Source organism: Hemiscyllium ocellatum, chromosome 14 (assembly GCF_020745735.1).
Source record: "Hemiscyllium ocellatum isolate sHemOce1 chromosome 14, sHemOce1.pat.X.cur, whole genome shotgun sequence".
Taxonomy (NCBI): domain Eukaryota; kingdom Metazoa; phylum Chordata; class Chondrichthyes; order Orectolobiformes; family Hemiscylliidae; genus Hemiscyllium; species Hemiscyllium ocellatum.
The window spans coordinates 30,095,006-30,121,656 of NC_083414.1; the positions used below are offsets into that span (position 1 = coordinate 30,095,006).

At 40.3% G+C, this 26,651-nt stretch overlaps 1 protein-coding gene across 2 annotated transcripts in view; it reads right to left on the reverse strand.

Annotated features, from left to right (window-relative positions):
- Positions 1 to 26,651, reverse strand: part of fam120c (family with sequence similarity 120 member C) — a 134,437-nt gene that overhangs the window by 91,852 nt on the left and 15,934 nt on the right. For both annotated transcript variants that reach the window (XM_060835558.1, XM_060835557.1), the window contains exon 2: positions 19,317 to 19,563. In XM_060835558.1, coding sequence (XP_060691541.1) covers positions 19,317 to 19,563 — 247 coding nt within the window. The remainder of the gene's footprint in view (positions 1 to 19,316; positions 19,564 to 26,651) is intronic.

Below are 26,651 nucleotides of genomic sequence, written 5' to 3' on the forward strand. Positions count from 1 at the left end.
CCTGTGAGACAATACTACTACTTATAATGATTTAAGTATTTCATTTCCACTGGACCCATGACTTTCCACTACTTGTGATTGTTTTTGTGTCTTCTATTGTGAAGACAGATATGAAGTGTTTCATGTTTCTGCTATTTCCTTATTCCCAGTTTTAATTTAATTTCACTTTTCCTCTTTCTTACATTTCAGCTTATCTTCATTCATCTCCTCCTAGTTTCATTAGCAGTAGCATTATTTTACCCACAACAGAGTCTGGAACCTGATAGTTAGCATATTCCTCACTTACAGTTATGATCAACCAACTCTGATTCAATGAGTGTTGGAAAGCATGCTAAGAGCAACACTGGAGCCAAAAATGAGGTGTCAACTTGATAAAGTTACAAAGGACTACTGTACATGCATGTCATATAAAAGCACATGCTATAGACTAGAGTTAACAAATCCCATAACCTGCTACACTTCAGCATAACTGCTAGTAGGTAGTTAAGCAATTAATGGCAGGAGAGAGTTTTATTAATCTGAAGGTTGAAGTCTTCAGCCAGAAGTGGTCAGTGAGTGATGTCTCTTGGTCTATTCTTCACTGATTTCAGTCTGACTCAATTTACTTCAAATGATATCAAGGAACAAATGAAGGCACTTTTCACAGCAAAGGCTATGGGTCCCACTAAATCCTGCATGTAATGCTGAAGCTGTAGCTCCAAACATGCACGTCTTTAGCCTTGCTGTTTCAGTGCAGCTTTAAGAGGTATTTACCCCATAATGTGGAAATTGTCCAGCTATGCCCTGTGCACAAAACACCAGATAAATCCAACAAGCCAATTGTCACCAGCTTATCCACAACTACCAAAGGAGGAGGAGAAGTGTGCGTCCCAGCTCTATACAAACACTGAGTTATTGGTGCTGTGCTAGTTCAATCCTTCAAATTCACCTCCTCGTCCACAGAGATTACATACTGGCTGATTTTAGCTTTGGAGGCAGCCAGGCAGTTCAAAACAAACCATCTATTTGGCATCTCAAATCCATCACCTCTGTTCAAGATTAAGCCCAATAACTATTTAAGCCTCAAGCTCAGATGGATTGCCAAAACGAAGATTCCCATCAATGTATAATCCATTTGGGGCCAAGCTGAATCAAACATCTCCCCACTAGCTCAAACAGCACAAAAACATGCTGTCTGATAAATATTCTGGAAACTCAAAATCTCAACTTCTACATGAAAATCAATCTATTTTATTTCCAGTTGGGTGGTTTGCTCCAACCTGATGGTTTCTTAATTTTGAAAGAGCCAAATGCAGAGTTAGGCTGCATTTGTTGGCTTTGACTCACACTTGAATAAGATGTAGGTGTCAGGACAACAGCAAAATTCCTGTTTTCTGTGACTTGACAATTGATCAAAACTGGACACAGGATTGATTATATTGTTTACTTGCAGCGTGAGCTTCCTGATCAAGCTTTACAATTACCACTACATCATTCATGATGCTTGGACAAGTAGGATAGGTCACCTGCAGTCAATCATGCAGTCAGACATCAATTTCAATGAACCATGCAGCTTCAATCATGGTCCATTACTATAGTAATTTGAGTTAAATCACAAAATAAATAATGGCCTCAATTTTGTGTAGATTGTGGTAACGAAACCACTGGCATTACTGAAAGGACCAGTTTCATCAGGGGACTGCATACAAGAGAGTCAAGACAGAAATCCGGAGGTTCAGTGTAATAAAAGCAAGAGTTAATTAGTGCTGTCGCTTCTTAGTTTGTTGGAATCAATGCTTCAGTGTAATTGGCTGCTTATCTGTTTGCTGACATCACTGCTGCTGCACACAAAGACAACTACTTGACTGGGCAAAAGATGTAAAATGCAGATGGAAAAAAGAAAAATCATGCCACAGTAATTACCAAATCTTTATAGGCAGCTACGTTTAAGAGTAGAAACAAATACCACTATTTCACCCTGACCACCAAATCCAAGCCTTTGTCTGAAAACAAAAGCCACTGATGAAGTATCTGTTTCAAGATATGGTAGCAAGATTTGCATTTCTAACAGAAAATCATAAATAAGCTTAATATTCAACATGAAGCTGCAACATGACAACTGAATCATGGACATTCAGCTGCAGGCATATGTTTAAGGTTGTTCAGAAGACAATTTACTTTCAACTATTTAACTTCAGCCTGATTCCTCCCTATTTAGTAATCATTAATCCCATAATCCTCCAAGATATCCACATGGTAGATTAATTAGTAAAGTTAGATCACATGGGATTCAGGAGGAGCTTGCCAATTGGATACAAAATTGGCTTGAAGGTAGGAGACAGAGGGTGGTGATAGAAGGTTGTCTTTTGGATTAGAAGCCTGTCACCAGCAGCATTCCTCAGGTATTGGTTTTGAGTCCACTTTTGTTTGTCATTTATATAAATGATTTGGATGAGAAGATCGGAGGCATGGTCAGTAAGTTTGCAGATGACACCAAAATTGGTGGTATAGTGGACAGCCAAGATGGCTATTGAAGATTACAAGGAGATCTTGATCAACTGGGTCAATGGGCTGAGGAGTAGCAGATGGAGTTTAATTTGAATAAATGTGAGGTATTCCATTTTTGTAAATCAAACAAGGGCAGGACTTATACAATTAATAGGAGGACCCTGGGTAGTGTTGTAGAACAGAGAGATCTCGGGGTTTGGATTTGAAATTTGCTTCACAGATAGACAAGGTGGTTAAGGCGACATTTAGCATATTTGCCTTCATTGCTCAAAGTACATATTTCAGACGTCATGCTGAGGTTGTACAGGACATTGGTGTGGCCTCTTCCAGAGTACTGTAAGCAGCTTTGGTCACCCTCTTGTAGGAAGTTCAAAATCACAACACCAGGTTACAGCACTAGCTTTTAGAGCACTGCTCCTTCGTCAGGTTACCTGATGAAGAAGCAGTGCTCTGAAAGCTAGTGCTTTCAAATAAACCTGTTGGACTATAACCTGATGTTGTGAGATTTTTAACTTTGTCCACCCCAGTCCAACACTGGCATCTCCACACCTTACAGCAAGGATATTATTAAACGGGAGAGGGCTCAGAAAAGTTTTACCAGGATGTTGCTGGAAATGGAGGGTTTGAGACTGGAAAGACGTTTTTCACTGCAGCATAGGAGGTGGAGGGGTGACCTCTTATTGAGGTTTATAAATTCACGAGGGGCATAAATGAAGTGAATGATAGGGTATTTTTCTCTACTGCGGGAGAGTTTAAAATTCGGATGTAATTTTAAGGGGTGGGGAGAAAGGTTTAAAAAGGACATGAGGGGCAACATTTTTACAACGAGAATGCTTTGTGTATGGAATGAACTTTCACAGATAATGGTGGATGCAGGTACAGTTACAATATTTAAAAGATATTGGTTAAGTTCATGAATAGGAAAGGTTTGGAGGAATATGGACCAAGTGCAGGCAAGTGGACTAGTTTAGCTTGGAATATGATGTGTGGACTGGTTGGACCAAAGAGTCTGTTTCCATGTTGTATACCCCAATGACTCTATATCTACACTCCCCAAATTTAGACTTCTGGGTATTCATGATTTTGATCATATTACCATTAGTGACAATGCCTTCAGTCGGTCAGAATGCAAGCTCTGAAATTTGTTCCCTCAAAGTGCCCACATTTCTCTTTTGATTTCCACCTTTAAGACACACCTCAAGACTAAGGGCTTCAATCAATGCCTTGTCATCTGGCCTGATGACTTAACATGTCTGTCGTATTTTATAATGCTTTTGCGAAAGACCTTGTTATTTTATTACATAAAGGAGCTACATAAATATGTTGTTGTTGCTTGTGCTAGCATACAGAAAAGGATATAGAGATCTGCAAAGGCTAAGTCCTATCTGCTTTAAGGATAAAGGCAGGAGGTCTGGAGCACAATCCCTCAGCTGTCCAATTGCCACAGGCACACAGGAACAGGATATGGTCACAGTTGAAAATGTGTTGCTGGTTAAAGCACAGCAGGTTAGGCAGCATCCAAGGAATAGGAAATTCGACGTTTCGGGCATAAGCCCCTCATCAGGAATGAGGAGAGTGTGCCGAGCAGGCTAAGATAAAAGGTAGGGAGGAGGGACTTGGGGGAGGGGCGATGGAGATGTGATAGGTGGAAGGAGGTCAAGGTGAGGGTGATAGGCCGGAGTGGGGTGGGGGCGGAGAGGTTAGGAAGAAGATTAGGAGGGCGGCGCTGAGTTGAGGGAACCGACTGAGACAAGGTGGGGGGAGGGGAAATGAGGAAACTGGAGAAATCTGAGTTCATCCCTTGTGGTTGGAGGGTTCCCAGGCGGAAGATGAGGCGCTCCTCCTCCAGCCGTCGTGTTGTTATGTTCTGTCGGTGGAGGAGTCCAAGGACCTGCATGTCCTCGGTGGAGCGGGAGGGAGAGTTGAAGTGTTGAGCCACGGGGTGGTTGGGTTGGTTGGTCCGGGCGTCCCTGAGGTGTTCTCTGAAGCGTTCCGCAAATAAGCGGCCCGTCTCCCCGATGTAGAGGAGGCCACATCGGGTGCAGCGGATGCAATAGATGATGTGTGTGGAGGTACAGGTGAACTTGTGGCGGATATGGAAGGATCCCTTGGGGCCTTGGAGGGAAGTGAGGGAGGAGGTGTGGGCGCAAGCTTTACATTTCCTGCGGTTGCAGGGGAAGGTGCCGTCATTCAACCCATTGAATCTGTTCTGCCATTTTATTAGATTACAATCAACGTTCTCTCGAAGCAATGTTGCAGTGCCAACACAGACGGCTGCATTGAATTCCAGTTCTGAAAGTAGCTACCGCACACGGACCTCAGAGACCTACGTGGAATTGAAAAAAATTAGATGGACCGCTGATCAAACTGATCTGTTTCTCAACCATACTTATCCAACATCATTCTAGATCAATGAATACCCTCACCCAACAACAAACTATCAACTTCAGCAGTTAAATTAATTATGGTTCATCTGCTACTCGTAGTTGAGAATACCAGTTACAAATTTAATGTAATGCTGATCAACATTAAGCACAAATAAAAGTAAAATAACATGGATGTTGGAGATTGGAAATAAAACAGAAAACGACAGAAAATGTGCCAGAGAAACTCAGTAGGCCAACAAGCACTGTGGAAGGAGAAAGAGATTTAACAGTACGAGTCCAATATGATTCTTCTTCAGAACAATATTGAACTCAAAAAATTAACATTGTTTCTGCCTTCACAGATGCTACCAGATTCTCTGAACTTCGACAGCACATTGTTTTTATATCACCACTTGTCTGCTTGGTTTCAAGCTTTGCCACACATCTTTCCTTTCAACTATCAAATGAAAAAAACAGCCAACTTACTATATTGTGGTTGCTGGTGAAGCAAACTCCTTCATATAGTTGAAACCTGAACTAGTGGAACATGTTGAGTTTTCAGTGTAGTCTTGCAACACCATCTTGAACAAGGAGCATCTTCAAAGTACTGTCATCTCTGGGATCCTATCTACAACAAGGTGAAAGTTGGCTATCTACACTATTAGGCTATGCACTTGTTTAATTATGGCATTCCAAAAGTCATTTTGCTTAAATCATTGCTTGTACACAGTAATTGTTAGGTTCCCATATGTAGCATGCCATTTCTCTACAAAGGATTTGGGGGGTAGAAAGTACCACACAATCAGGGGGTTGCTTGCAGACTACTGGAACCAGAACAGGAAGAATTCCAACACTTGGTAACAAAACCACTACTTTGAATTCAAAACTACCTTGCTTAACAATCATCAACAGTGCCTTGGACAAATGCAACACACCAAATTCAGGATTGGAGACTATTCATCTGCCAGAGGTTTGATGGTTTTAAATATCCACATGATACTTTCTCCTCAACAAGAGTCTCAAAATCTAGGGGTCTTGTATAAATAATTTTGATATGTACAAGATGAGGGGAGTGGACTGTCTCTAGTTCCATTAATCCACAGGTCACAACATAAATCTAGATGCGATTCCTGAAATGGCCAATTGTATGCCTTCTTTTTATATTAAGCTTATAATTAACAGTTCCAACAACCAGGTCTATTTAATAAACAATATAAAAACAAAAAAAGTTTTTCATAGAGATATAGAATTGATTAACACACAGTTTATAATACGATAATATAAATGTTTACTCCTTTAAATAACCCTGAACACAGAAACATGTTCACACCAAGAGAAGCATTTTTGAGCTCTTGAGGGCAAAAAATGTAAAAGGATGTATAATGTTCAGATGGCTTTCAGGCTGGCATTCTGGCACCTGTAATGGCTGTCACGCACATAGGCAGATGTGATGGGATCTTCTTAGACATAACTTGCTTATGAACCAATGTTGAGAAGTCTTCCAGGTGCTTTTTAAGACGACAGTGAGGCTTCACACGGGATTCACCGTGGAAATGCTTCAAAACCAGGAGATACAAGCTGAGCAGTTCCTTTCTCTCAGCAAGCATCCCAAAAAGAAAATCCAAAACTATCTCCAAATCTGCAAAACACTGTTCAAACAGAAAAGATATAAAATCCTGTCATAAAAACAATCAGGTGTTTTCTCTGAATTGAATTCAAGCAACTAAGGCCCATAATTATCTAGAATCATGTAATTTGTAAGAACTCAATTGTTTAAAAAAAATGTTCCAACATTTCTTTTCATGGACCATTTAAAAAAAACTTCATAACCCTTCAACCTCATATCTATAGAAATGATTCAATATGAAGCATTCATCTATCAGATACTTCCACATCTGGCCTTAAAGTGTTACATTTCAATATTAGGTCAAAAGCAACAGTCACAAAGCTGGCCAGAATAAATTGCTCTGCTTCGCTCCACTGATAACATGGCATTTCCTCTCATCAGTTTCCTGTATTGTTGCTCAATAAATCTTTAAGTTCATTCACATGAATCTGGAGCTCTCAGTTCCAATAAGCTTGAAGTGTTATGAGGAAGATGCTTGAAATTAAGCTAGCAGAAAAAATAGATGGAGCAAGGAAGATGAGAGCATAAATGAAGACATTTATTTCAGTCAGTGGTGACATTGCTGCCATTATCATCATTTATAAGAGGAAGAAAATTTGCAACAGTGTTTTCTATATTCATATTATGAACAGCAGTAACTGTTAAGAAGAATATTTAAACAGGAGTTTGACCCTTCACATCAATTTTGTCAATCAATGACATCATACTGATTTTCATCTGAATTCATTTGTTTTTGCCTGATACCCATCACTGTCATAACTGCTTCATGGAAGCTGCATGGATTTCAGCTTCCATGAGATCTCAGCAAAAACAGCCATTTGCCAATCTCAGAGCAGACATAGATAATAGGTATAAAACAAAAGATATATAAACATTTCTGTATTAAAAGATTGCTTTGCCAAGTTTCTAGCTAAAACACTTATAGTAACAAATTAGTTTTAATTGGATAATAATCTGAGCTTAGCCATACCTACCTGCTCCTAAAAAATACTTTGAGACAGACAGTTGCTATGATATACCAGTTTTGTCCAATTAAAATTATAGTCTGGCCACTGGCTTGGCTACATCAATTCTGTTTTAGTCAATTATACTGTCATACTGTCAGAAAATGCCTTGCAGTAAAAACACAGTAAAAATATACCGTGTGTATATTTACTTATCAAATATCTATCACCATTTAATGCAAAGTTGTGTTTTTCAAGATTCAAGGAAGTTTTGCTTTCTGTTGTCCAACAAAAGCTATCTCAGGGTGACTGCTGATAACATCAGCTTGCACAAAGAAATGCATCAGACTGTCCCCTACTTTCTACCCTGAATATGTGGGCTAGTGCTTGGCTGTTGCAAAGATATGCCCTGATGAAGTCATTCTTTATTAATTAGGTTTGCATCCTTTGGCATGCCCAGAGTAATTATTTCTATCAGTTAAACTGATCACAATCTGTATAATATTGCTGATGCTCCAATGGTGCTGAAGTGTGGCATTTTTATCAATGTTGCACATCATCGCAACTGATAACCAACAATTAGTAGTCCAGGGATTAACACACATAAGAAAGCACAGGCATTCCGCTTTCCATCTTGACATTTTAATAACACACACACAATTTAAAATGCACTTGGATATAAAAATAATGCATCAGAATTATTGATAGCATAGTACTCACAGTTTATGTTTTAATCAAAACACAAATGCAGAAGTTACAGAAGCCTGAACACACACACACACACACACACACACACACACACGTTCAGGAACTGCTTCTTCCTGGCCATTATCAAATTGATGAATCGACTCTAGCCTTAATAAGCAATGTAACCTTTATGTCTCTAAGTCTTTTGATCTGTACATCCTCGCTTACTATGATCTGCCTGTACTGCTTGTAAACAAAGCATTCACTATACTTCAGTACACATGACAAAAATAAATCAATTATCCACATTCTGGGTAACATGTTGCTAAAAATCTAAGTTAACACTTATCCTTCAACAATCAAGGTACGAACACAGTTACTAGTTTGTATGGGTGAAACTTGGATAAAGAGCTGAAAATGTGTTGCTGGAAAAGCACTGCAGGTCAGACAGCATCCAAAGAGCAGGAGAATCGACGTTTCGGGCATGAGCCTTTCTTCAGGAATTCCTGAAGAAGGACTCATGCCCGAAACGTCGATTCTCCTGCTCCTTGGATGCTGCCTGACCTGCTGCGCTTTTCCAGCAACACATTTTCAGCTCTGATCTCCAGCATCTGCAGTCCTCACTTTCTCCTCAAAACTTGGATAAAGTCTGGACTCAACAGCTAGCAGGAGTATGGGCTGGAGACGGTTATGTGAACTATATTAGGGCAATTTCAATCTAGGTCATAATAGACATTGGCCTGAGATTCTCACAAAAGAAAATTTTTTGGGGAGGACTGGCAGTGGGAGAGAGGAGAGAGAGAAAATGAGGAGGAGGGGAGAGAAAGAGTAATTGTTACTCTAGTGCCAGAGAAACATTCTTCTTCTAAAGCTAACGCATACTGCTGGACCACAGAGTCGAGAATTTAACTACATTTGATTGAAGTCAAATAAGATCTGGAAGCCTTGAAGCTGATAAAGACCAATGGAAACAGAGTCTGATTAGCCAATACTAATACCTCAAAGTGTTAATTTACAATATAAAATATTTGTTGTTTTTATTTCTCAGCTTGCTACACTAAAAAATGAGGTGATACAGATTCAATTTTGAATAATTTTTGTTAGTTATTGGAGCAGCTTTCATTATTTAAGATGCTCATGAATACATTTGAAGCTTTCAGCTGAACAAATTAGAACATCCCAATTTATCAGTCGCATGAGTGGAAACAAAAACTGGATTGCTAGCATTTGACAGTACCAAAAAAATGCACATGCTTTGTCTCACTAGTTAAATGCATAACTTGCTGTCACTTGCACTGTGTATTCGACATAATTTATAATTTTAAAGCCTATAATGTCTTGACCAATTTATTACATTGACCTAAAGCAACTTCAAAGAAATGCTGCAAAATGCTCAGCAATTACCAGTGATGCACATTACAGTTTTTCATTTTTAACTAGATAAAAATGAAACTTTAGGTTAATGTCCTGCAGTGATCAATTACAGAAGATCAATTTCATCCATTAGATGTTATAAGTTAAATATAAAAGCCTTTACATAGTAAAAATTGGTTTAAAGTTTTAGAAAACAGACAGTAGGAACTGTGCAGTACATTGAGACACAACTTATTTTTTGAGCTAAAATACACTGAGTTGAGAACATCATCTCAAACCTTTCATTAGAAGGCATGTGCCAAAACCCAAAAATATATAGGCAATGCTATGAATGATGGTAATTTGTCAAATGTACACCTACAGTGTAGAATTTTCTTAACTCTTAATCCCAAATAAATCAAAATTAGATTCACCCTTAAAGCATTTTTCAATAGTCAATATCAGACACTATCAATGAATCTCTCCCTCTAAGAGTACCTCCTTAAACAAAATTGTGAATGCAGTATCTACTTTCAGAAAGGGCCAAATGCAGTTCATTGGACAACTAAGCAGGAGTTGGAGGTCACTTTCAGTGCAGAACGAACACAATCCTAATAAAACAAATGCCTGAAATGTTCTGCAATCCATGTATTAATGAAATGCATTCCTGAAAAATAATCCAGCAGAAAGAAGGTGCTCTTCAAAGAAAATGAGAATGTGCACAGGGTAAATGCAGGCAGGGAAAGAGTTCAATTCTTTTGTGAAACAAGGGGTTCAGCTAGCATGAATTAGATCAGGTAAGAACTTACACTTAACAATGGGGGGTGCTGCAGGCAAGGGTAATGGGTTACCAAGGTGGAAAAGCAGTCATTATGGAGAGCAATTTAACAAGAGGAGGTAGTATTCAGTATGACAGGTCAGTTTAACAACATGAAAAATACTCATTATATGAAGTCAGTTATTCATTGTGTAACAGCAGATGGCATAATCTTTACTATTGATGCTCACTGATTGTAACAGTCACCCAATTAATATTTACATTGTCTTATCTGTATGGTCCTTCCTGTAAAATGACTATATAAGTTCATTGAGAAACTGCTGTTCTAGAGAAGACATGGGTGATTATTCTCTCTCCCTCCAGGGCCTGGAATAAAGATAAAGGTAAAACCATACTGTGTCTCTGAGCGTTTTACTTTGGCTGCGAGGGGAACGGGATGACAATATTGGCATAGTCGGCAGGATCCAAATGGATAGTTACAATCAGATGGCGTCTGCGGCCGCCCGGAACATCGGTGTCTCAAGACGGACAGCCCCACAAGGTAAGATTTTAAACCTTGGTCCTTGTCGATATTCCTGTGTGCCGGAGACAATCCCCTTGTTTGATCGCGTTCTGTTCTACAAATTGCTTGAATGGTAATTAGATTTTTCTCAAGTGCACAGGCAGGTAGAGGTTTGAGTCCTCTGTGCGGCACTGGGGGGAGGGGGTGTGATTGCGTGGTACTGGGGTTAGAGTCCCAGGAGGGGTTTGAGGTTCACACCTGCTGGGCAGCTGTGTGTGTGTGTGTGTGCGTGCGAGACATAGAGGGAGTGTGTGTGTGAGACAGAGAGAGAGAGAAAGAAAGAAAAAATGAGGATCTCAACCTCTGCATGGTACTGGGTTCAAGTTCCCTGAGGTGGGTCTGGTTGATGCACAGTATTGGGGTTCGAGTCTACTTGGTGCATTGATTTGAGGCTCAGTCCTGAGGTTTGAGCTTTCTGTGTTTGAGATTTGAGCTCTCAGTGTTTAATCAAGGTTCCAGCTCTCTGTGTTTAACTGGGATTCGAGTTCTCTGTGTTTAATTGGGGTTTGAGCTTTGTGTTCAAACGGGATTTGAGTTCTCTGTGTTTAAGTGGGGTTCAAGCCCTTGTGAGGAGTAAAGTGAGAAAGGGGTTAAAATCCCTTACTGGCGAAATTTGAGGCTCTGTGAGTCTTTGTTCTGGGGGAACAGTGGCACGCATTAAGGCGCCATGTGGTCCACTGCGAGGGCTTTCTTTTGTTGGAAGTGTAATTTCAGTGAGAGGATGCAAAAAAAAGAGAAACGCTGAAATTAAGGTTGTACAAATACTTGGATTAAAAAAAGGAATGTTTCACTATAGATTGTGCCATGCTGAGAGTGTTGTTTAAGAAGTTTGACTTGTTAAAATACTAGTTCAGAAAATCCTTTTAAGTAACTCTTTTGCCTTGTCTGAATCAGGATCTCAATTCAATGCGTTTCATGGGCTATGTAATGCGGCAGATTTTGTTTTTACATTGAAGTTGTACAACATTACGTCCTTTTTAAAATGATCAACTTGTAACCTTAAAACAAATTGATTGAGTGCCTTGAGCACCTGATTTGTTTCAAATTCTACAATGCCTGTTAAAAAAACAGTTGGGTCAATGGTCTTGTTTTAACTAAATTAGTGTACTGTACTAAAATATCTTTGCTGCTGTGTTTTTAATCCAGAGTGTTCACTAAAAGAGTGCATTTTTAATTTGATGCTTTGTTAAGATTTTCTATGGGATATTAGAACTTGAGACTGAACCGTTTAAACTGTTAATTATTGTTCAGACTTCATTGGTCCCCTTCATATTGCAAACTCAGAGAAGATTCATATCTACAAACTCGCCACCGTAATTTTGACTGTTTTCTTTGGGATGTTTCATTTAAAGAAAATATTTTAAAATCTTCTGCAGTGGTTCCCCACGAATATTTCAGATTTAAATCTGAACAGAAACTGCCTCTTCATTGCTAAAGCACAGGAGACATTTTGTTGTTTTCTTGCTGTTCCAGACTTTTGAAATACTTTTCCTGGCAGCTTTCACATTAGCCAAGTATCAATTTGTTAAAGGAAAGTAATCTTCGAATAACCTGAATGGAGGCACGCAAGGGTTTGATTTTAGGATTACTGATTGTTGTTCATAATTGATTGAATTGTTTAGGCAGGACAATTTAGAAGTTTATGGATTGTATAAAACTTGATATCATAAATAGTGAACAGAGTTAACAGACCTCAAAGAAGGTTGAAATAGGCAGGCACAATTTAATGTAGTTAAATGTGTGACTGTCTTCATACTGATAACCACCTTGGCAAGGAGGGAATGAGAGAGGAAATGCAAATATTTTTTAGCAGCTAACATAATCTCGCATTTCTCCATTCACAGGTAAAGCAGGCCTTTGGACCAGCGCCCACCCCTCCACAGCCTGATCCAATGGATTCAATCAGCTTCCCAGTCATGAGCATGAGAAGCGAAGAAGTTAACAACAGCGTAGAGGAGGTTGTATGCCTTTTGTCAGTGGCGTCCCTACAGACATTAAACCACGTGAGCTTGACCTTGTCTTTCGATCATTTAAGGGAAATGAAGATTCACTGAGCAAGCTGACATCACAACAGCCAGTTGGCTTTGTTACATTTAACAGCAGAGTGGGAGCAGATGCAGCAAGGAATGCTGCACTGCACACTCCAGAGACGCTGGTATCCTCCATCTGAAGCATCTCTGCAAGGACGGAGGTCTAGTCAGTTTTGTGAAGCATTTAACTGCCCTTATTCAAGAATTTAGATTTTCCCGAGGAGTGATGCAAGAACAAACACTATTTTGTTTTCAAGTGGGACTTTAGTAAAGAAGACTTTGGAGAACTGGCTCGTTTCCATTGGACTTGGACGGAATGGAAGGGGTCACTAAGGACTAAAGATTTAAGAATTTTACTGGTGAATTTCTTTTCCACATGGGAGGATTCTTTCAACTCTAAATACTGTAACGGACTAGTAATTTTTGGTGTTACAATCATTGTATGCTGTACGTCAATAACTTGTTTAAACTCGGCGGTCAGAGTCTTTATAAAAGTGCCATCTAGGTGGTTTTCATGAAATGATAAAAGGAGGGAATGAGAATGTGTATAGGTGAAAAATACTCGTTATGTGAAGTCAGTTATTCATTATGTAACAGCAGATGGCTTAATCTTTACTATTAATGCTTGCTGATTGTAATGGTCACCCAATTAATATGTATATTGCCTTATTAGGATGCTCCTCCCTGTAAAATGACTATATAGCCCTTTGAGAAACTGCTGTTCCACAGAAGACTGAGAACTCGTGTCCCTGTGCACATGGTCAATCATTCGCTCTCCCTTCAGGGCTTGGAATAAAGATGAAGGAGGTGAAACCATACTGTGTCTCTGAGCGCTCTGCTTCGAGTGTGTGTATAATATTCGACCAATATATGACAGGTTGCTTAGCAAATTAGAAATGTTTAGAATTCAGAGTACTTGGCACATTGAATTAGAAGCTGGCTAAAAGACAGATAACAGAGGAAGGTATAGATGGGCATTTCTCAGACTGGAGACAAATTGAAAGTGGTGCTCCCTAGGTTCAGTGTTGTGACCCTTTTTGTTTTGTGATTTATACAAATGATTATGGGAATTACATACTGAGAGACTTTGTGTCAGGCACACAAATTAACATGTTTTCCTAGCAATAAATTTTCAAAACATATTAAATGTAAAAAGATCAAGCAAAACTTGCTTATTGTCTCTATTATAAATTCATTCTTTAAAAAGATCAATGCCACATATTTTCCTTAATACTGACTTTCTTTAAATACAACATAAAGATACATTTTGGTTTTGCAGTCCAGATTAAAAATTCTCCATTTGCAGAATAGGTATACTTTTGCATTCTAAAATTCTGCAATGTACTCTGTAATTGGAATTTTTTTAAATAAATCAAACGCAGAGTATTATAATTCTAAAAAAAACCTTACAGGTTAGGAAGAAAGATATTACACTTTCATTAGTTTTAAAAAGAATGCATCATTCGAGAGGTAGCATTGGAATCAGGTGGATCTCATTGACAAGATCCTTGACTGGGGTTGTTAGCCTGGGGCAATCAGGAAGCCCTGGCTGACTAATACGCACAAGGGATCCTCCTCCAACTTTATTTTTATTTGATCGCTCCCCTCCCCTTCATTGCTCATGTTGAGCTTTGCTTGTAACTAGCTCCCTAGCTACATCTACGTTTTTCCAACTGGTGGAAATGCTGAATAAAATTATTTTTGCACATGGTGCTTTTCCTGATTCCTTCACTTACACACAATACGGGTTCTCTGAGAGGAAAAAATAAGCACTAGTGGTGCTGGGTGAAAAAAAAAGAGAAACAAAGAAGAAAAATTTGATAGGAGATTTAATCTCCTCAGTTCAGGGAACTGACTCCAAGCTGACCGGCCACAGCCAGTTTACTGTGCACAAATAGATAAAGGGTGACTTGTGATGGGATACCAGCCTCTAAGTAGCTATTTCAGTGGTGACAGGGGAAAATCAGTGCGTGCCTGAAGAACTGGTGGGAACACCACTTGAGTGTAGACAGTCGCAGAGCCTCACAGAGGGATATACTGAGCAGAGGGTCACTAGGTTTTTCAGCGGCAACAGGAGAAATTAGTTCCTGAAGAACCTTCGCTCAAAACAGTCACCTTGGGAGTTGAGGTAAGCATTTCTAGCATCAGGCGTTTATTTTGGAAGCTTGACTCGTTTGATCCGGCTATCGAATATTGGGGCCAGTATGTGGAAAGAATACAATATTTTGTCTGGGCAAATGACATGGGGCAGATGAAAAGCAACAAGCAATCCATGTGACTGCTTGCGGACCCGCAGCATTTTCAGGTATAAAGGGCTTACCTTTCCCAGAGGCACCAGGCACTAAAACCTTCCAAGAGTTGACGGATTTGGTTAAGGAATATTATGATACCAAACCTCCTTTAATTCTGATTTGCTTTTTTATTTGACTGTTCAAGGACTGAGAGTATCAACACTGGTTAAACAAATTGCAGAGGCATGTGATTTTGGGTTAACCCTGAATAAGATTCTGTGAGACAGTCCTGTATGTGGGATTAATGATGTAACCATGCTAAAGTGCAAGTGGACTTCAAGCAGGCACTACAACTGGCTTTGTCATTAGAAAAGGCTGCAAGTGTATGAGGTTGCCTTCTTGAGATTGATGCAACTGCAATACACCAACTTCTGTGAGCAGCCACGATTTATTTAAGCAAGTACAAGCTTTTGGAGGATCACTTACACTTTGCGGTGCTTTCAGAGTGTGTCAAGTGAGGCTCCCTGAACAAGGGAATGGTCCCCCCTTCACACAGGGTTTTACATCACAGTAAGTCATGCACTCAAGACATAATCACCTGCCACTCCCCCAAAGTCACATGCCACCCAAAAACAATGTAAAGTGATTAGGTTATTCCTTAAAACAATGTAAAGTGATTAGGTTATTCCTTCAAGGAACAGCACTGATCCATGCATTTGCAGAGGCCTGAGCTCCCTATCCACTGCACACAACAGAACTGATGATCTTGCTAGACTGGATTTTGTTTTTAGGTTGGACTTCACTGGAGGAGATTTTGAATAACTGGCTCGTTTCCACTCAACTTGGAGAGGGTGGAGTGGTCACTAAGAACTGTGGATTTAACAACTTCACTGGTGAACACTGTTCGTTTCCCATGTGGGAGGATCCTGGGGATCTTATCTACTGCATGGACTAGTAATTCTTGTTGTTATAATAACTGCATGTTGTGTCAATAACTTGCTGAAATTCTGGCTGTCAGATGAATAAGCTCGTAGCATCTTTTTCAGCACCATGTAGTTAGTTATCATGGAATGATAAAAGGCGGTAATGAGATGTTAAAGGGTTAATTTGTTCTGCTTACATGCGAGAAATTGGATGTCCCAGGGAGTGTTTTTCTGTCTTGCAGGCAGGATGTGACAATCTAATTATACCCTGTAAATGCTGGAGTTTAACGAATAAACTAATCACACATTGTCTCTGGAAATTATCTAATGACTTCATATTGTTTTTGCGTGGCATGTGACTATAGGGAAGTGGCAGGGATTGCATCTTGCATGCATGACTGATGGTGATATCAAATCCTATGAAGATAGGATAGTTCCTTTGTTCAGGGAGCCTCGCTTGACACGCTCCGCAAGCATCGCGAAGTGTGTTAAGTGATCCTCCAAAAGCTTGCACTTGCTTAAATAAATCGTGGCTGTTCACAGAACTTGGCATATTGCAGTTGCATCAAGCGTGTAAGAAACTCAAGATGGGAACCTAAGAAGTGGAGCATGGGAGTTACAGGGGAATTGCATATCCGCACCAACCCAGCTAACCTGGGGGGAGCACCACTTGAGTGTAAACAATCGCAGAGCCTCACACAGAGTATATACTGAGCAGAGGGACCCCAGGTCAGCAGAACCCCACAACAAAGCCGAGTTGTGTCCAAGTGAAGAAAAGTTCTTCAGGATTTGGGCTGGCTAGCCACCGTAGTTGCTGCCAGTATGCGGACTCAAGACAGCAAAGGAATCCGACAAGGCCTGACCTGAGTACGAAAACTTGTAGGCTGGTATCCAAAGGGTGTGCACAACCTGGAAAGTAGGCCCCCCCAAACATGTGGGTTAGAACAATTAAACTGCTTAGCGACATCCAAATCAGGACTAATTACAGTTATGTTTAGTTAAATGGTGACTTAGCTCCCATGGAGGTCAATACCAGCTCAGCTGTATCTGTGGTTGCAGAACGTGCCTTTTACAAGATTCGCTCTGGACTCCAACCCTGCAAGACCTCAGTCAGATTGAGAATGCACAATGGAAAACCATTGCAAATTAAGGGGATGACTTCTCCTGTTGGCGCAGTTACCTTTGATGGTAGTAAGAGACTTGGGCCATTGCAACCCAGGATCAAAAATTTTCTGGACCCAGCAAGACAACATTACCATAAAGGATGAGCATAGGGAGCAAGAGTGATTGTCCCATGTAAAGATCACTGCCAGATACTGGCTGAACACTACAAAGGTCATCCAGGCATTTCCAAAATGAAGATGCGAGCAAGAAGCTATGTCTGGTGGCCAGGGTTGGTGGGGCAATGCCCAAATTGCCAACAAGGACATATATTGCCACGGGTGGCATCCCCCACATTCATGGGAATGGTTGGGTAAACCCTGAACTCGTTTACATGTTGACAATGCTTGTCCTTTCAATGGGTTTAATGTTCCTGGTCATTTTGGATGCCCATTCAAAGTTTGGACATGCACAAAGTTTGTTTGGCAAACTCAGGAATGACCATTTGAGAAGCTGCGAGATCATTTGTGACACACAGACTCACTGAAGTACTGGTCACGAACAATGGGATGCCATTTATCAGCAGGAAATCTGAGTATTTCGTAAAGGTGAATGGCATTCAGCACATAAGGACACCTCCATACCATCCGCCATCCAATGATCTGGTGGAATGAGCAGCCAAATATTGAAGGCAGGCTTAAAGAAGCAACCTGCTGCATCAATATGAAACTGTCCCAGTTCCCTGATCAATTATAGGACCACCTCTCACACGACAGAGAGACAGAGGGAGCAAGAGAGACCACACACACGAGAGAGAGAGCTGGTAACTTGCAAGCAGACCAGGAGCAAAACATACCAAACCCCACAGAACGACCTGAAAGCCTGTCAGAAACCATAAGTTCTCCCCCTTCATTGGGTGTCAAAGAAACCTCAGAGTTCAACATGGATGTGGCAACGAGATTGTTACCGTTGGGAGAAGAGGAAGAAATTCTCCCAAGATCCTCTGGATGCAGCAGAACCCCACCTGGAGCAAAAACATCGCCAGAAAGGCTAAAAGGAAAAGACCAATCCTACATCCTCCAACTGGGGAGGGGAGGAAATGTAGTGACTGAAACCAGGTGAACCTCATTGACTACTAGATCTTTGACTGGGGTTGTAAACCTGGGCCAATCATGAACCCCTATATAAACAGGGGATTTGGAATCTCCACAGTTCAGGGAACTGACTCTGAGCTGAGTGGCCACAGCTGGTGTCCTGTGCACAAGTAAATAAAGGGTGACTTTGAGAAAGTATTTTAAGGTATAAGCAGGTAAGGAAAGAGTTAAATATTGAGTTTTGTAAAACAAGAGATTCAGCTGAGCATGAATCAGATCAGGTAAGAACTTGCAGTTAACAATGGGTGCTGCAGGCAAGGGCAATGGGTCAAACAATATGGAAAAGCACTCTATATAGAGCCATTTAACAGTATGGGAAGCATTCAGAATGTAAGGTCAGTTGAACAAGGCAAAACATAACCTTAATTGGCTTCACATAATGAATAAGTACATTCACTGTGTAACAGCAGATGGCTTAATCTTTACTATTGATGCTCGCCGATTGTAATGGTCACCCAATCAATATGTATGTTGCCTTAACTGGATGATCCTCCCTATAAAATGACTATATAATTCATTAAAAATCTGCTATTCCAGAGAAGACCATGAACTCATGTCTCTGTGTACATGGGCGATTGTTCTCTCTCTCCAGGGCCGGAATAAAGATGAAGGAGGTAAGGCCACACAGTGTCTCGGAGTGTTTTGCTTTGATTGGCGGGGGGGGGAATGGGATGACAACTTGATGATGGGGTACCAACCTTTGTGCAGTTATTTCAGTAAAGATAGTAAGTTTTCATTCCACTGGGTTGGTCTCAAGCCTTAGTTGCAGTAGTGTTAACCAAAAATGTTACTAAATAAACAAAATGAATATACAGCAAACGGTAATCAATGCAAGAGTGGAGGAAAACAATGATGTTAAGTAAAAATAAGTGCCCCATTAAGAGAAAGACAATTAGTTTTCAAATGTTTGAAAAAAAATCACAAGATATTTAAACTATCACTACAATGCTATAAATTCAACAATTTCGACATGATGATTTTCTATGGATGTCTAAAACAACATGCAAGAAACACTTTCTCCACCATAATTAACATGCTCTCAGTCATGCATTTACAGGAAAAAATCCACCTACCTAAGAGTGCAGCAAAGATAACAAAGCGACTAGGATTCAGATCCAGTTGCTTGGCAACCTCATGCATCAGGTATTGGTTGGTAGTGAGGCTTTTGCCATTCCGGCTCAGTTTAAGGGCATGGGCACTGAAATAGTACTGGATGTTACATAATGCATAATCCGAGTCATAAGCAAGCAGGCCATGGAAACCATTCTCTCTGCAGAAGGCAATCACTTCCTGATGGTGATCTTCAATGCTTTGTGCAACCTGCAAAATATCATATATTTTACCTAAATGTCGTATGGAATTAACTCAACAGCTAGCAAAGTCACAAAGTGGTCAAAAGATTCTGAAACGAGCTGAAATTGTAAGCATGTAAATATTTCTTGATTATAACTCTAGTCAGTCTGAGATTCAAGGCATATTAATTGAATTTTGGTTTTAGTTACATTTTCTAATATTTCATAGTCAGAGGAACTGCGATTATCCAAATATAGGATTATCCAAAGGAGATGGAAACATTACGTCAAAGAACTGTTTCAACCCTGATCGCGTCTTTTGTTTATAGGTACAATGATTAAAAGTGAACTCAGCTCACCGCCTCCAAATTACAGACCTCCCGCCCTCCCTCTCTCCCTGCATACTTTCTCTGGCGTTCTACACAGGGAGGTACCCTGAATCCCTCCCTTCCAGATAATCTCCCAAACATTGTCAAAATGTTGCAGTAAAAAGTTGTCTGTGTGTGTACATGTACGTGCGTGTGTATGTGCGTGCGTGTACGCGCATGTGGTTGCGCTATTTGGAGACTTACCCGTAAAAGGCAGACAAGGGGTGGGGGTGTGGGGGGCAGGGTTGGGGATAGATGGAATTTGGGGGACTGGGTGAAAGGCGAAGGGATTGGGGCAGGAGGGGGCAGATGGGGTTTGGGATAGACAGTGAGGCAGGGTAGAGGCAGACGGGCTATTGGAGATAGGCCGGGGGGGTAGGGTGGGAGCGGACGGGGGTTGGTGTGGTCAGGGTGAGCAGGGCTCATGCGCAATGTACTGCTGTCTCGTGTCCCAAACAGGGAGCAGACTTCACAGAAAACTCCAAGCCCCAGAGGAAATCAATTAACTGAATAATCAATTATCCGAACGAAATAGTGCCCGCCCATCTCGTTTGGATAATCAAGGTTCCTCTGTATTTTATTATGGTAGGAATCTATAAAATACATTAAAACACTGGTGTAAGCCAAGCCCTAATGCAAGACCTGGACAATTCATCAAGGAACATTCGTACCATACAAATGCCAGGCAATGACAAACCCCAATAACAGATATTCCAACCACCACCTCTTGACATTCAATGGCACCACCATAATTGAATCCCCTCCCTCACTATCAACATACTTGGGGTTATGATTGATCAGAAACTTAAACAGATTTGCCACATAAATACAGTGGCTACAAGAGTATGTCTGACACTGGGAATCTTGCAGCGAGTAACTCACCTCCTAAAGCGACTTCCCAAAACCTGCCCACCACCTATTTGGCATAAGTCAAAGATGTGATGAAATACTTCCATTGCTTGGATGAATGCAGCTCCAACAACATTCAAGAAGTTTGACACCTCGCAGGAGAAAGCAGACAACCTGATTACCACAACCTTTCAGTTCCTTCACCACCTGTCTGTAGCAACAATTTACACCATCAATAAGATGCACCTCAGGTAGTAGCTTCCAAATCCACAACCACTAACACCTAGAAGGACAAGGGAAGCAAATATATAGGAACACCACTATCTGCAAGTTCTCCTCCATGCCACTCATCAACCTGATTTAGTTGCTAGATCTCACGACACCACATGGCATTTATGAGTATACCTACAGTACATAGGATGCAGTGGTTCACGAAGACAGCACAACATAACCTTCCTTCTCAAGGGTAACTAAGGATGGGCAACAAATGCGGCCCAGTTCGCAATGCCCACATTCCACGAATGAATGTTTTAAAAACTTGTATGCAAAACTGTTTCTAGCCATAAAATAGTACTAATACTAGAATGCTCAAAAACTTTTTCCCTTTGTTGTAGCATTCAGCACTACAACAAATTTCACTACTTAATTTATTCAGAACCCCAGGGTCTTTACAGATTGGTTGTTCAACTCTTACTAAAGTATACTACTTTCACACAAATAATATAAACATTCATTTGAATTTCCTATTCTGTCAGCAAAATACCAAATCTTTTATCTACATGGTTCTGATTGTAAAGACAAGATTGGTAAACCAGAAACAAAAACAGAAATTGCTGGAAAAAAAATCAGCAGGTCAAGCACCATCTGCGGACAGGAATCACAGATAATGTTTCTGGTTTCAGTAATCCTTCCTCAGAATAGTGAGAGGTCAGGGTTCTGACGAAGGGTCACTTGACCCAAAATGTTAACTGATTTCTCTCTGCAGATGCTGCCTGACCCACTGAGCTTTTTCAGCAATTTCTCTTTTTGTTTGGGAACTTTAATCCTGCAACTTTAACATGTCCTTCTCTATTAAACATCAATATCTAAGTTTCTCTCAAAACATCTTTCTTTTTGGGAGATGTGGGGTAGGAGAGGTTTGGTGGAGCTGAGAAAGAGAATAACAGAAAACAGAGAATATGATACTGATACTTGGAGACATTAAGCTGACTGCAAACAACTTAAGTATATTAGAGAACTGCAGGAAGGTGAGGATATTTAAAAACTTCAAGCCATGCCTATTAAGTCTCTGCACAAACATAACAGCTAATTGAAATAAGATTTAAATTTAAATAGTTCATTTCAAGATTTCAGGACATTCCCAAGCAAAGCATAATAAAGCACTTTGGAGGTATAGTCAATATTATCATGTTGGAAACAAGCAGGCAGGACATCTGCATTTAATAAAGCCTCACAAAGGGCAATTAAGATCATATAATATGTATTAGTAATGCTGGTTAAAATATAATAAATGCTGGCCAGGAGACTAGGAGGAAAATACCTTCCTACCACAGAATTGTTAATTTCCAATTCAGAAATTTAATATAGTTATGGTTTAATATCTCTTCCTTCAGCACTGATAGTGCAGTAGACCTTCAATATTACAGTGGTGTCAACATCAAAATTCTGCTCACATTTCTCGTTTGGGACATGAACACATCATCTTTTGACTTACAGGTAACAGTCAAATCACAGTTATGACAGGGGTTATATATCATATGCATGATGTCCAATGTTTAAATTAATTCTGTCAGTGGACCTAGGTCTACATGGCTGAATTAGTGCAATACATTACTCATTACTCAAGAGCCTATGGAGCAGCCACAAACACTAAATCACTTGCATCTTGGCTATGTCCAATTGGCATCTCATCTCTCACCACATTTCTGGCATTCCTTAGGTCACTTTTTCTTTGGCATTGCGGTTTTCTGATATACAAACTGACAGTGCCAATATGGTATCTGAGATGTTAATGAAAATATCTCTATAATCAGTGTGATGTTGAGACTGAAACAGAAACAGTAAAGACAGACGAGGAGAATGAATTAAAGTCAAATCAGGTGTAGAAGAAGAAATAAAGAGAGGAAAAGAAAGAATTGTTTGTGAGAAAGTAAAGACAGAAAGGAAAGAAAGGGTGAAAGTGAAATTGTTTTAAAAAAAGTGAAATATTAAATTGTGTCTAACAATTCAGTATGAGGAATTATATTAACAAGTTTAAATTGTGATTAAGATTGACTGGTATCACATTAACATTTACTGTATTATTAGAATGGTATTTACACTCTTGAACGCAAGTCCTCATCTCAGTTCGAAAGAGATCCCTTCACACTGAGGATGTGTCCCTGGGTGGTGGTCTCTTCTACTAGTAGAAATATCCTGTTCACATCCACTTTATCCAGGTCTCTCAGTATTCTGCAAGTTTCAATCAAATCGACCCCACCCCCCACCATCCTTCTAAACTCCATAAAGTACAGACCCAGAGCCCTCAACTGTTCCTCATTTGACCAGTCCTTTATCCCAGGATCATTCTTGTAAACCTCTTCTGGCCCCCCCGCCCCCCTCCAAATGTCAGCACATTCTTCCCTTCGAAAAGAGTCCAAAACTGCTCTCAATATCCCGAATGTGGTCTGACCAGAGCTTTATACAGCGTCAGCAGTACAGTCCAGCTAATATTATTGAAATGGCCAAAAGTTTTCTGCTTTCTGATTCTCTCCTTTCTTGAAAAGGTGTGTTACACTTGCATTTTCCAAGACAAGGGGACCTTTCCAGAATTGCAGGAATTTTAGATGGTTACATTCAATGTATCTAGTACACCCACAGCCACTTTTCTCAAGCCCTAGGATGGAGGTCATCTGTCCAGATGACTTTTCAACCTTTAGTCCAATAAATGCGCCTAGTATATGCTGGGCAATTATGTTATTAAGTTTTCACTCCTCCCCAACCCTTTTGACTCTTGACTTTATACTATAGTTTAAGTATCTTTGGAGTTTTCTCACCACGACGATAGATACAGGTTATTTTTTCAAAGCCTCTCCAGTTCCAACAATTTCCTAATCTCATTATCAAAGTACAAATACGTATTTTAGCTAGTCTCTTTGTATTTAATTGTAGAAGCTCTTATTAGTTTTTATATTTGTTGAGAGTTAACTGTCGATGTTTTAAAAAAACTGGTCTTTGCTAATTTCTAACATTTCCTCGATTTTCTGACCTACTAATTTTCACAACATTGTATGCCTTTTCCTTAGTTGATTATGGATGGTTAACTTTTGTTGAGTCTTTACTTCTGCAGTGGAATACAGTAATTTATTAAAAATGACTATCTGCTTAAACATGTGCCACTGTTCTTTACTATCTTTTCAGACCTTTGCAATCCCTTCATTTGAAACACTAGGTTCAAATACAAGTTTCTCACCTTCAAACTGGATATGAAATTCTGAGCATATTACTATTAATCGCTAGGAAGATTCTTTGCGATTAAGTTAATTGATCGTTGACTGTGTATAGGGTATAAGCAAGCAAGGAAACAGTTAATTTCTGAGTTTTGTGAAACAAGAGGTTCAGCTGAGCATGACTCAGATCAGATAAGAACATACAGTTAACAATAGGGTGCTGCAGGCAAGGGTAATGGGTTAACAAGGTGGAAAAGCAGTCGTTATGTACAGCCATTTAAGAAGTTGAGGTAGCATTCAGTTTGTGAGATCAGTTTAACAAGGTGAAAAGTATTCATTATGTGAAGTCAGTTATTCATTGTGTAACAGTAGATGGCTTAATCTTTACGACTGATGCTTGCTGATTGCAACGGTCACTCAATTAATATGTACATTGCCTTATCTGGATGCTTCTCCCTGTAAGATGACTATACATGTTCATTGAGAAATTGTTGTTCCAGATAAGACTGTGAACTCTTGCCTCTGTGCACATGGGCAACCGTTCTCTCTCCCTCCAGGAATAAAAATGAAGGAGGTTAGATTAGATTAGATTACTTACAGTGTGGAAACAGGCCCTTCAGCCCAACAAGTCCACACCGACCCGCCGAAGCGGCAACCTACCCATACCCCTACATTTACCCCACACAATGGGCAATTTAACATGGCCAATTCACCTGACCTGCACATCTTTGGACTGTGGGAGGAAACCAGAGCACCCGGAGGAAACCCACGCAGACACGGGGAGAATGTGCAAACTCCACACAGTCAGTCGCCTGAGTCGGGAATTGAACCCGGGTCTCTAGCGCTGTGAGGCAGCAGTGCTAACCACTGTGCCACCATGCCGCCCACAAAACTATAGGTAAAACTATACTGAGTCTCTGAGCGTTTTGCTTCGACTGAGGGAGTGGGGAAATGGGATGACATATCTTTCTAACACATAAATATATTGAAAAACAACTCTTAACTCTGGTCACCATGTGACCATATCTCTGCAGTGATTAACAGATAATGTAGCCTGTCAACAACACTGTGCATTGTACTGCTTCCATTAGGATGAGCCGTATGCTTCCCAGATGAAACCTCCATTTGCTGAGCACTACTTTAAATCTGTTATGCCTCACTACCAAAAACGGTATAACAAAACTGTTGAATAAAAAAAACCTATCTGCTTCTCAATTCAGTTAGTTACTTTTCCATCAGAGATGTCATGAAATCCCTAAACTCAAAAGGTCCACTCTGCTTCAGAAGCTTCAGCACAAGCGCCACTGCCCTCTTAAAGCTGCAGCTCACACCCCATTGCCCTCCCCAGAGATTTCAGATCAAACTCCACTGTCCCCAAAACAGACTGCAGCTCAAATCCCAAAGTTCCCCCGAGGCTGCAACTCAACCCTCACTGAGCCCTAGTATCTGCAGCTCAAACCCCATAGGCTTGGTACTGCAGACTGAAGAATAACGATTATGCAGAACACTGGGTGACTTCAGATCAAAATCTTGTTGATAAAACATTGATTTTCACCATATTTTATTGTCTGCAGCTCTATTCAATGCTAATTCTGTTTGCCACTTTTATAGTCGTATTTATCCTCAAAGTGGTTCCTGCTTTGCATCCAGTCAATTTTTGCCATCGTTCTTTATGTTTCACATTTCTAGTCTTTCTTATCAATTTTATCTTAGATTGTCACATTGTAACAACAAAGTTATATTTGGTTATTTTTCATTTTGAGAGCTTGGTATTTATTTATCTCACATGGTTTGCAATATGCAGATCATATGTCCTCAACTTTCATCTCATTCAGTATTAAACTCAAGTCATCTAACAAACATAATCTCATCCCTAACAGTTGAGGATACTGAATTATCACAGAAAAGCCCATTTAATCTTTCTAAGACTGTTTGGTTCCTTGGATGCTGCCTGACCTGCTGTGCTTTAACCAGCAACACATTTTCAGCTCTGATCTGTACCTTAACTCTATTTTTCCTGTTTTTGGTCCACAATCCTTTAATATTCTTACCTAAAAATTAAGACCACCTCAATTTTAAAAATATCCATTGATCTAAGGGCGGCACAGTGGCTCAGTGGTTAGCACTGCTGCCTCACAGTGCTAGGAATCCAGGTTTGACTCCAGCCTTGGGCGACTGTGTGGAGTTTGCACATTCTCCCTGTGTCTGCGTGGGTTTCCTCTGGGTGCTCCGTTTTCCTCCCACAATCCAAAGATGTGCAGGTTAAGTGAATTGGCCATGCTAAATTGCCCATATTGTTCAGAGATATATTGGTTAGGTGCATAAGTCAGGGGTAAATATAGGGTCGGGGAATAGGCCTGAGTGAGTTACTCTTCGGAGACTTGTCAGGCCGAAGGGCCTGTTTGCACACTATTGGGATTCTAATACATTTTAAAAAAATCTTGCATCCGGATCAGAATTCCAATGCCTTC